The sequence below is a fragment of the Nicotiana sylvestris genome, chromosome 8 (genome assembly GCF_000393655.2).
Source record: "Nicotiana sylvestris chromosome 8, ASM39365v2, whole genome shotgun sequence".
Classification (NCBI taxonomy): domain Eukaryota; kingdom Viridiplantae; phylum Streptophyta; class Magnoliopsida; order Solanales; family Solanaceae; genus Nicotiana; species Nicotiana sylvestris.
The window spans coordinates 116,119,605-116,132,281 of NC_091064.1; the positions used below are offsets into that span (position 1 = coordinate 116,119,605).

A 12,677-nucleotide genomic window follows, 5' to 3' on the forward strand; every position below is an offset into this window, starting at 1 on the left:
AATAATTTGGTCCTTATAGCTTCCGCCGCTAAAGGTCATTAAGGACAAGATACAGTGCTGGTCGCTAAAACTGTTTCGCGACCAGATTAAAACTAGCCCCTAAAAGGTTTTTAAGGACCATGTTTCTGGTGCTTATTTTTATGTTTTAGCGACTAAATTCCTGGTCCTTAAAATATTTTCGCGACTAGTTTAAATATCGTCGTTAAAACGTTTCACGACCAGTTAGAAGCTGGTCGTTATATCTTTTCGGAGAAGTTTAAATCTGGTCCCTAATGTCGAATAGGTCAGCGCTACAAAGCTACAGATTTAGCAATCAAATTTTCTACTCCTAAAAAAGATTTAAGGACTACCGGTCTAGTTCCTAAAGAAACAAGTTACAAGTCCCTAAATCACATTCAATTTGCAACTAGAAATCGGGAATAGTAATATACAGATGATGTTGCTTTCATAAAATAATACCAAAAATAATCAACATCAGTTAGTTGCACCGTACATCAATGATGTAAGCTAGTCACAATAGTGTTCATAAACATTTAGCAAAAAATTACATATCACTAATATCCCTCGATTGTAATGTAAAATTTTCTTGAAATTCCCAGCAAAATGATGGCTAATCTGTATGTCGTCAAAAATCTACTTCTAGTAAACTTCAATATCCAAAACCTGTAGAAGAAATAAGAAATTTCAATTAGAAAAACTATATATAATAATGTAGACGGAATGTTATCACAGTAGGTATGAGAATTGACAAAAAGAACAGTAATTTTAGTAGGTGTATCGTTGCCTGGATTATAGCAATTGATAAGATTCTCTATTTTCACAAAGCTGAGTGGAAATGACAGCTCCATGACAGATAAAAAGATAGTAACAGTATCATTTCCTTATTTTTCAGCAGACACAGAGATTAATTATAATCATTAAACATTAGAGTGTTAAAGAGGACGGTGAGGAACACGCAGTGTTCATCAGTTTTTGCAGTGGCCTACATGCGAACAAAATTCAGAAGACAATACAGTCCAACAAGATCTCACATCATTCTCCACCATTAGAAAAAAGGGATTTGGGGAAGAAGTTAAGAACAGTCATTGCATAATCAATTTGCAACGAGCTCTACAACGCTCTAGAAGCTGACGGCAAGCTTTAATTGCAATTAAATTAGTGGGGCCTCTAAAACCCAAGAGGAATCAGTGAATCAATGGAACAGTTAAAAGTAACTTAGCTCAATCACTAGTATGCAAAAAGCAAGCTTGAGAACCTAAAGGCTAAAAATTTTAGCTTAGCACTACTAAATTAAAGAGAAAAGATTAGGCATACAAGAAAAGAATGTCTGAATGCAAATCTCTCAAGTAGCAGTAAGGCAAGCAGGCATACTAAAAGATGTCACATTAGACAAGTAATTTAGGAAGTGAACTCAGCCAACAGTATCTGAAATCAGCTACTAAAAGATGTCACATTAGACAACTCAGCCAACAAAGGAGATTTTCAGTCTCTGATGCTAATGCTGAGAGAGCTGAGAACCTTTTCAAATGCATATTGTATGAACACTAATACAAATAAATCCAACATCTTCAGTGCCAATATGGAGCCTCATTGTGTGGTAGACTTATGTGAACTGAAGTGTTTTGAAGGATGGAAATTTCTTATGGGCTGGTAAGACAGTTATTAACAGAGCCACCCTAGTAGCATGGGACTTGGTTTGTAGACTTGAGAGAGAAGGTGGACACCACATATATGATGTAGTTTTACTTATCGTCAATCTGTAGTTTAATCTCCAGGTGAACCACCCTGCCATATATTGCAATGTTATCTGTGTGGCTTTATAGTCTGTTAATTCAATTGCAGGTGAACCAGATGCCATTTCCAAAGTTCCAAGTAGACTGGATGTCAATTTTTCGAATAACTGGACAAGTAATGATAACATTCAGCTTCTGAATTTGATGTGAGTGGCTTTCTTCTTTTCGTTTTCTCTCACAAATTAAGGATAAATTATAGTTTCCTTTGATTTTTACAAAGCTCTATGTGTCCGTAATGTCCTAATTTTGTTAAATGGAGTTTTTAGCGATTGGGGAGTTTGTTATGGTTTATCTGCTTTCTTCACCATGTGCATTAGATACATTACAAGGGCATTTGGGTGGGAACAAAAAAGTTCAAGTATATCTAGAAAAAAAAAAGTTTCATGACGTCAAGAAAAGGATGAAATTTAATTTTATGATGAATTGTGGAGTCGAAGTGCTCAAAAACTTAACATCCTCCAAAGCTACCTAATATTTACAAGAACAAAATGAATTGCCCTTGAGCCCCCTAGGAAAAAGTCATTTTCTACCGCTCTCCTCCTTTCAAAATCACTGCCTCAACTCCTTCGTAAGCCATAACTTGCTTAAAATTTCTGGACTAAAATGGTTATTTGAGAAATCGAATACTGTCAACTAGAATAGAGTCAGAAAACAAAGATATGTTGTAGTGCAAAATTTTAGGCTAGAAAACATAAATGTGAGTCCTTAGACACATTGCCTTGCATGGAAATAACTGAACATTATTTTATGTTATTACAGTAGCAGACTTTATTGCCTATTTTGAGTTCATCCAATATTAAACAAGTTCACCTTTAACTACCAGTATGGGTTATCGACTCCAGTATGGGTTATCGAACTTCAATCACTAGTGAACATTAAGAAACCAGTAATACGTTTAATAACTATGCACAACCAGCAAATTCGTAATCGACAGAAGAATAAATTCCGCAAATGATATATAATAACACACACTTAAATCAACAAAATAAATTGAGCTTTCAGGTAAGTTGTTACTCACTTGGTATCATTAAGGATCCAAATAGTCATTCTCTTGAAGTGGAGGCTGGAAATTAGTTTGTTGCGCTAATACTAATTCTTTTACTTGAGTCAGTTCTCTCATCTCAATTTCCAAGTTAGACAAACGATCCTTCAAAGACTGGTTTTCATCTTCAGTTGAACGTATCTTAGCCAATAATTCAGTTTTTGAGGCAGTTCCACCTTTCAAATCTTTTGCCTTTAATCCACCCCCAAAGCCAAATACATGACTACGACTTTGAGGTCCAAAGCATTTCTCTACAATCTCTATGTTAGGAAGTAACGGTTCAGACTGCACCAATTCCTGGATTTGAGCCTACAAAGTATTAGAGAAATTTTTGTCAGATCCAATAATAATTAAAAGTAAAGAACATGTTCAATTAACCAAACGCACATGTTTCTCGATTGTTTCAGGATCAACAAGCGTGTTATTCTTCTTGCGAGTCTTGAAAAAAATAGCTGCCAAATCTGGTGGTTTGCCATCTTTTCCGCCCTTTACATAAAATTAAATATGTCAAATAACGTCTCGTCAATATTAAGCAAAAATAGATTTGATGAAAACACCTTTTGATAAATAATCTCTCTAATTGGCTTGCTACCAATATGATGAAGCATCTTCAACTTAGTTCTATTTGCTGCATTCCTGTTACTTCTCGCCCATATTTGAGTGACAACATTAAATTCAAATGCTACAAATAAATTATCAATTAAAAGATCACGGTATAAAATAAAATTACATAATTAGTTATTATGTCAAACCTGAAAACTTTCTGTAGAAAAATGTTCCTTTACCAATCACTCACATTGTTTCTTGTCTACCCCCTTGGGCACATTCTTAAGAGCCTCTTGGATTGGCTTACCCTTCACATATTTTGCATGCAATTGTCCTCTCCATTTGTTCCATAACTCTTTCATCCATCCCAAAATATGATCGCGATGGATATCCATGTCAACACTCTCAAATTGATCCTGCAATACATCAAGCATAGATTGATATCCAATATAAAAATAATAGACTCCAGGTACTTGGACATTCTGTTTTTTGTACACTGCTACAGAGAAAGCAACAAGGTAGCTGATTATTTGGCAAATAGGACAGTGAAAGATGAACATGATCATACATTATGCAAATTAAAGTAAAATGACGCATGTTGCTGGAACTTGCTGAACTACAAGGAAAACATAGAGAAAAAACCTAGTAGTAATCTTTTTTTTTTAAAGAACACAAATAAATAAAGAGCCCCTAGACTTCGCAGCGACATGTTCAGCAGCCACACAAAACTAAGAAAAGAAACAGAGCACCATCATACTGAATTTCACATTGATTCGCGTTATTGATGCATATCGCAGGATTAAGGTAGAACTGTTGTTGATTTCAGCCGAAAGAAGAGTCTGTGAATCACTTAGAACTCCACCCTCTTCATTCGAAAACTTCTGTTTCTTAAAAGGAATTCCCTGGTGCACTAGCAGCAGCAACAACATCAACAACTAGTGCACCAGTTGTAGCTACATCAGCAGAACAAACAATATGTAGATTCAAACAGTACCAGTTACCCTGCTTCTCTTTGGGATACTGGACACCATCTTCACAGTGTGGGGTCACAAAACTAGAAGCCATGACTGGGAGACACTCAGCTACTAGAGCCACACCAATCAGGATTTAAACGAACCTGGTTTTTTTCTTTTTGCAGGAACAGGGATCATACTCAGAGTCCCAAAGAGAAATACGAAAAGTAGGAGCACCTTTCCAGCAGGGTGAATCTTCATTTGAGTTATGAAGATCTAAAGCATCTGAACATTTCTCAGTAAAAGTCACAGGTGGTGCACTACCGTAAGGAGCTTGAGATCCTACCAAAGTTCAGCAGGCTTGTTTCCAAGGAAACCCTTTGACCGGAATGCAACTGAGGTAACATTACTTGTTATTACACTTGTCAGAATCATCTTTATGACTAAACTTCTTACGATTTTACAAGAATAAAATAAACTACAAGTTGATATGCATAATATATAACTCACAATTGCTCAACAAAATGAGAAATTAAAACACATAAGACACTCTAAAATTAAATCACTAATTTTTTATCTTGTCTTCCTTAAATAAAAAAAAATGATACAATAACTATCATTCTATGCTTTTGATATTATATAATAAACAATAGAACCTAAAAGAAAACCTAAAAGGTCAATTAGTAAGAGAGATTTCGAAATATAGAACCCGAATTTTTGACTCTCCATATATAGAATTCTAAGTTGCAGAAAACAAATAAAGAAACAAAAAACTGAAGAACCCTAGCTATAGGAAGTTAATAGCGACTAATCAACTGTGCTTTCTGAAAATTTATTAGAAGAACAATGTATGTATAGCAGCTCCTGGATTTGAATTACAGAGGAGATCTGACTCATCTCCCATGTGAATTCTTGATCACTTGCTTCAATTTATTCAGAAAGTGGGGGCTCTTTTTTTTGTATTTAAAAATACTTGCATTTTCTTCTTAACATAATTCAGAACTAAAAAGGAAAGAAAAATAGATTAATGGAATTCAATGAAAGATGTATCATCAATTAAATAAAAAATTATTTAATTAGTCAGAGAATCCACTGCAAACTTGGAGTCTCGTCCACGATAATGTTACTTTGTTCTTCAACTGGACAAAGATTTCTCGAATAGGCCAAACTTAATTTTCTCAGAACTTCAAGCAAACAAATTTCCATAAAACTCAACATTCTAATTAGCAAATTCCTATATTCTCCACTTATATAAAGATATGATTGTGACATGTTTGTACTTTCTTGCTATGAAAACACTAACTGAGCAAAAGCACGATAAAAAGGTTCAACAAAGTCAACATTCTGCCAAAAAGTTTACTATTCAGCTGACATCTTATATGTTTTTCTTCATGATAGAAAAAGATATCTTACTGAAATCAGATAATCTTTGAGTTAAAAGAGGTCCTTTTATTCACAAAATGCAGTTTCATTAACTTACGGTGCAATTATTGAAGATCCTTCTAATGCTTTTGATATTGTAGTACTACTTAAACTATAAAATTATTTCCATAAACACTTAAATTGATCGTCTTTTTCCGTTTCTTTCCACCCACCGAACTCAAACAATTAGTAAAGTAAATAAAACAAAACCAAATAAACAGAACAGATTTCTGATTCAATGGGGGAAAAAGCACGAAGAAGAAATTTAAAGAAACAGAACAGATCAAAGAGAAAGAAATTAAACTTACTCTTGTTTAGGCGGATAATCCAATAGTATAATTTGTGTAAAGTACTTTAGATTAAGGCCTCCAAAGAAGAAATTAAACAGAGTATGTTCTGAATAGAGCTCTCAACGATGACGACAAAGTGGCGCCTCACTCTTTGCAACCTTTCTGAGTTTTTTACCTTCAGAATTTTGAAGGAGTTAGCGGCCGTCTCTAGGGATTTTAGCTTCGTCGTCTCGCTCTTTGCAACCTTTCTGAGTTTAATTTTTTACCTTCTGAATTTTAGCTTCGCCATCTCTAGGGATTTTAGGTACGGTCGAATTTTACCTTCTGAATTTTGAAGGATCTATTAGTTAGCGGCCACGTCTCTAGGGATTTTAAGCTGAAAGTACGTGTATCTGAGAGATTTTAGGGTGAGAGAAAATTTGGAGGGATACTGTGATTAATTTCCTTTTCTTTCTTTTTTTTACTTTACATTTTGGTCAGTTCCCGCGTCCCCTATCCCGCTAAAATCCAATATTAGAGACCGGATATTAATTTTTTTTACAGATCAGAATAGGTTTGGTAGTATAAAATTTCATATCAAAGATAAAAAAAAAAATCTCATCCTATAAGTATACTTTTAGGGACCAATATTTAAAATTTGTTGCTAAATGCTGATCCCTAATAAGGATTTTTCTTGTAGTGATCATGTCTTAAATTCAATTACCCGTCAATTGACCACTTAGGCGAAAATCACTACCCTAGTGTCTTTAAACCATTTAAACAACCCTCATTAGTTTAACTCTTAGCTTAATCTAGTTTCATTTACAATTGTAAATTTATAAAAGTAGAAGTTAATCAAAAACCCAAAAAATGATTAGAAGTGTAATTTGGAACACATACGCAATCCTACACTAGATAGATACTCGATTCCAAATTCTAGCTTTCTGTGGAAATCGATTCCGACCCTAAATCGGGCAAAAGCTGCTCTGACCCTCTCTCGCTACTCAATAGTAGTGCGGAGTAGGCCGTGATAAGTGCACGACCCCACGCTCGTCATCAAGCGTGTGCGTCACCTTAATATAGCACAACGATGTGCAATCTGGGGTTTCATACCCTCACGACATCATTTACAATCACTACTCACCTTGATCCGGTCCAAACTCTAGCCCGCGATGCTTTTGCCCTCATGAATCGACCTCCGGATGCTCCAAATCTAGCAACAATCAGAACATAACCATTAAAATATGCTAAGGGGACAAAGCCCACTCGAAAATATTCAATTTACATTAAAAATCCCGAAATTGCTTAAACCCGACCCCCGGGCCCATGTCTCTAAATCAGATAAAAATCATATCATTGGAATCCTCATCCACACACGAGTCTACCCATATCAATTTCATCAAAATCCGACCTCAATAGCCCATTCAAATCCCCACTCAAATGTCTCTTAATCTCAAGCCCTAATTACCCATTTTGCATTGATTTTTCCAGAAATTTCACCACTAATTAGGAATTTAATCACATATAAACGAGTTATGAAGTCAAGAATCTTACCTCTAAGAGATTACCCTTTCTTTTCCTCAAGAATCCCTCTCAAAAGCTTCAATCCCGTTCAAAAATAGTGAAAAAATGAAGAAGGGTCGCGGATTGGCTATTTAATACTGCCCAGGTCATTAATACATTGCGATCGTGGGGCCACCCACGCGATCGCGAAGAACAAACTCACAGTCTCCAAATTTTACTCACTACAATCGCACACTTTCTCACGCGATCGCAAAGCTGCAACCCACTGACCTATGTGATCGTGCACTTTCTCACGCGGTCGCAAAGAACAGCTGCTCCACCTCACGCGCCTCAGATCCCTACGCGATCGCGACTACTCTAAGGCGATCGCATAGAACAAAATTATGTTGCCCCCCAAATCATACCCAGACGATCGCATAGAAGGACACCAGAACTGAACACCAATAGCAATTTCTGCAACCGTTCTAACTCCGAAAAGATCCGCTCAACCACCCGAAACTCACCCGAGGCCCTCGGGACCTCAACCAAACATGCCAACATATTCCATAACATCATTCGAACTTTTTCCAACCTTCGGAACACTCAAAACAACATCAAAATACCAAATTTACATCGGATTCAAGCCTAAGAATTCCAAAATCTTCTAAATTACGCTTTTGATAAAAAAAAATCCAAAGAAACCATGTCCGAATGACCTAAAATTTCACACACACATCCCAAATGACACAACGGAACTACTGCAACTTCCATAATTCCATTCCGACCCATATATCAAAATCTCACCTATCAACCGGAAAACGCAAAAATCTCAATTTTGCTAATTCAAGCCTAAACCTTCCACGGACCTCCAAAATGCATTCCGATCACGCTCCTAAGTCCCAAATTACCTAACGGATCTAACCAAATCATTAAAATTTCAATCCGAGACCATATACAAACAAGTTAAAACTTGGTCAAACCTTTCAAATTTCAAGCTTCAAACTGAGAACTGTTCTTCAAAATTCATCCCGATTACCCGAAAAACCAAAACCAACAATTTACATAAGTCATAATACATCACACGGGGCAAGTCATGCCCAAGAACTGGCGAGCAAAGTGTAAAAGCTCAAAACGACCGGTCGGGTCGTTACATCCTCCCCCACTTAAACATACGTTCGTCCTCGAACATGCCTAGAGTTGTCCAAAAGCCAACCAATCACTAAATAACCTTACATGTATATACCCGGGGGTGATCCCATGTCACCCTATCTCATATAGGTCCGATAATACAATGTAACTGAAATTCCACAATCCAACCTAGCCCATAAACTTTAGAACCACATTTCCACTTCTGAAATCATCCACAAGATCCGCATCTCACATCTATACTCTAAATAAGCCCGAACCAGTTGTATAACCTATACTTGCAACCTCAGGTGCAATTACATGGTATACCACATAACTCAAACACTTGTAGCGATAATTTCTAATCACAGCAGCTGCACACAACAACCAAATACCGGTAGAAAACCTCTTGTCAACTAAAGTCTCACTCTAATACTTTCATATACTGCCAATGATAAATAAAACTTGCAGTAAGCCATAACCATTTCTCAGATCAACTATTCATGAAGCCACTTCTCATTTGGCAAAGACCATAGCAAATTTCTGAGCCGAACCTCGATATTTTCCTTCCAACATACTGAAATCGAATCTGTTCATATTCATTAATGACCCCAACAATCTCATCTACTCCAACACACTACTCTAGTGACATGACATATCAATACAGGCTAAAGCCACAACTTGTGCAATCCGCGCACCAATAAGCCACAATTCGAACATACTCAAATCGTGAAAATGACTCAAATGAAAGAGTTGTACCGCAAGCTCACCAGCACCACCACACACAATGCTAAGAACCCGTTACACATCATAGAAACAGAACACACGAATTTTACCTGCGGGATCATACTTCCACATAGCTTACTCCACTGCGCGACCTCATCCGAACACTGGTCCACATGAAACACCTCAAGTCACTATGCTCAAAATCGACAACCATGCTCAATATGATGTCTAAGACCAGAGCAATCCTCAAAACCACTGCGAAGCAATTGACATAGCATTACACAATCCCGAAAGGACATAACCGATATGTCATCAATCGCGCAGTACCCAGTACTCTTCCCGCTCGACTTTTACTATAAAATCCTAATGGGACCGGACCACATGTGCCTATAACCAGCAAATCATAACGCCCCGCAACACAGAAAGGTAACTCATAGGTCAACTCAAAATGCTAATAGCTCAACAACAACCGAATCAACACATCCCTCACCCATAGCAACTCAAAGTTGACAAAGCCGTCTCGATGTAGAACATACATCCATAAAGGTCTACCAACGAAACCTTATCAAGGAGTTCCTGAAGTTGTTCCTTCAACTCCTTTAACTCCGCCGGTACCATATGCTATAGTGCTCGGCACCAAATCAACAACCCCGTCCGGCGACATGCCTGGCCACAAGAAACATATCCAAAAAGTCCCTCACCACTGAAACTGAATCAACGGTAGGAGTCTCTGCACTGACATCCATCACGAAACCCAAGTAAGAAAGACGATCCTTCCCAGCCATCCGCTGGATCTTCGAAATATAAACCACTCTACTAGAACATAATTCGTCGAACCTCGCCACTTAGTTCATGGTATTCCCGGCATAGTCAACACCGCCGCCTTAGCGCAATAGTCAAGATTAACAAGACACGGGGACAACCAGTCTATACCCCATATTACATCAAAATCTAACACGCCGCGCAACAAAAGATCCACTCGGGTCTCCAAACCCCGATAGTCACTAAACAGTACCGATACACATGACCCACAACCACAACATACCCTGAATATGAGAACTCTCAATCTCCAACTCAATATGGCACACGAATCACCATACATGATACCAATCCCGCCATTTGAATACATACCATACCTCTAATACCCAATAATTCCATGAGATATACTCTAAAATTCTTCTCTGCCACCAAGCAACCTCGAATATCAGCAGTCGATCTAACAAGAGAGCGCCACAATACCACCGAAGTACCATCAACGTAATCACATTGCCTTTTTCTGAAATGTATACCCTCATCAAATCACCCCAATTAGCAATACCATTTCCTTAATCATCTGAAGATCATCCCCCTAATCATCTGAAGCTCATTTCTCTAATTATCTGAAACTGTCCGTGCTGCCTAAGAATTTTATGACCTTCCACTCAGAACTAAACTGTAACCTTACACAAGCAAATCTCAATCCTCCACAACATACCACATATACTGTACCATCCCAGGATAACATGAGAACTTTATGTCCCTTCCGAGCCACAAACATCTATGTACTCAAATAGCTAAGAACTTCCTATTGATCCCATCTAGAATAAAATCATCACCCATCCCATGCTCTTCACGCCAGTAGAAAAATATACCTCTAATCCGTGGTAGAAATCATCAAGATCTTTCCGAGCTCCCTTTGCACAAACCAAACCTGTCAGGACTGAATCCTTCTAACTCAACCAAGCTACGTAAGCCATCAGTACCTAAGAGGATTGCCACGAAATACATGTAGAAACTCATTACCCCATTCACACCCAAGGAACTAATCATATTCTTACCATACCGATCCGGTCTACTATCAAGTTATCCCACCTATCCAGGTTTCCTTCTGATTTACCTTCAACTTGATACTCCTTCTTGCTATAACACCACAATTCCTCAATGCAGACTCACCATACGAGACCCGAGCATAAAGCCATCCCGTCTAAGGCTCATAAGCCGCTAAGCACTCTCTTAAATATCCCCAAAAGCAGCGCATTCGAAATACTCTACTCTGAGGAGACTTCCTGCGAATCTGAATCCGTTACCTTCACCTTCTTGATGTTGATGTATATAAAATTCCTTAATTGATATCGAAATACCACAAGTCTTGACACCCTACAATGCAAACCTCAGTTTCTAGCCCAAATTATACACTTGAAAATCTCCAATTATTACTTATAAAACCTTGAACGCATTAGAAACATTTTCTAGAGTCATCCACCCTACTAAAACTACAATTAGCCTTATCAAATGAACCGAACAACCTGTGCCTCATTAGCACTCCGACATTGCATAATGCAACCTCACCTCAATAAAACCAAGCAACTTCCTGCTCTATGCACCGAGCATCCTCTACCAATAACAACTCAAGACATTCCGTGATTCTCACACACCTATGAAGAATGCTACAATCCTTTCTCAAGAATTTTCCTTTACTCGAGCCATCCTCGGTCTCAACCTCTGTAGGCCATAACTAATTCACCAGTACACCTTAAACTGGAACCAACATAGCACATAACTATGCAATCAACTAATCAATAGCAGACTCCCCCACTTGGCTCAAAGCCATAGATCAAAACACACTCAATAACTCATAATGCATATACTCTATTACTGCCATAATACCATAGTGAGATTAAACTCAATCCTTCATAAACTTGTGAAACACAGACCATCTATTACTTTAAATCTTCTGCAAATCTCGCATTCACTCTTATAACAGTTAAACTCACTCTCTTAAGTGACCCAAATTTAAATTTCAACACTTATACATTTCGCTTGTAAATGAGATATTCTAACAGACAACATAAGGATCACACAACTTCAGAACACTCCGCAGAGGATAACCCACCTGCTTTGCCTTAAACTAACATTTTTGTATACCTTCCACCGTCATAAACATTACGCAGTCACTGAATCTCCCTTAGTCTGAACTCATACCGCAACATGAAATTTACTTCACTCCCAGCTAGAAAACATGAAAAGATTCTTCACACACCCATAACTCGGGGCTATACCTCAAATCAAGATGGAAATCAAGCACCTAATAGTTCTTCTAACCTCCAGCAGACCCTTCTCGTTGCTTCTAATTCATTCGAATACATCTCACAGTCACATCACACTCATCTTGTAGCTATCCAGTCATTACTTCCCTTAATAGGGACACAATAGCACATATAGATCCAGAAACACGCGCTCACACAATCAATAGCTCAGGGCTCAAGCTATAGGTAAAAATCCGGCATCAAGTCTTCCAGACTGGCCCAACATCAACACA

The 12,677-nt window shown here is 37.7% G+C and overlaps 1 protein-coding gene across 2 annotated transcripts; it reads right to left on the minus strand.

The window, feature by feature from the left end:
- Positions 1–420: 420 nt before the first annotated feature.
- Positions 421–6,478, minus strand: LOC104239872 (uncharacterized). Of its 2 annotated transcripts, XM_009794600.2 has the most exons (6): positions 6,065–6,478; positions 3,632–3,797; positions 3,393–3,517; positions 3,223–3,321; positions 2,812–3,144; positions 421–663 (listed from the first exon to the last, which is right to left on the minus strand). In XM_009794600.2, the coding sequence occupies exons 2-5, from the start codon at positions 3,774–3,776 to the stop codon at positions 2,821–2,823; spliced, it is 693 nt and encodes a 230-aa protein (XP_009792902.1). In that variant the 5' UTR covers positions 3,777–3,797; positions 6,065–6,478; the 3' UTR covers positions 421–663; positions 2,812–2,820. The 2 variants fall into 2 exon arrangements, 1 of the variants encoding a protein (XP_009792902.1); XR_011401731.1 differs by lacking the exon at positions 3,393–3,517 and having other exon boundaries at positions 3,588–3,797.
- Positions 6,479–12,677: the final 6,199 nt, after the last annotated feature.

Excerpts from the sequence above, each read along its gene's own strand:
- LOC104239872 (XM_009794600.2), bottom strand. The coding sequence starts at position 3,776 with ATGGATATCCATCGCGATCATATTTTGGGATGGATGAAAGAGTTATGG. Across the intron at positions 3,518-3,631 it reads GGGGGTAGACAAGAAACAAT|CATTTGAATTTAATGTTGTC; the intron begins GTGAGTGATTGG and ends ATTTATTTGTAG. Across the intron at positions 3,322-3,392 it reads GAGAGATTATTTATCAAAAG|GGCGGAAAAGATGGCAAACC; the intron begins GTGTTTTCATCA and ends TTTTATGTAAAG.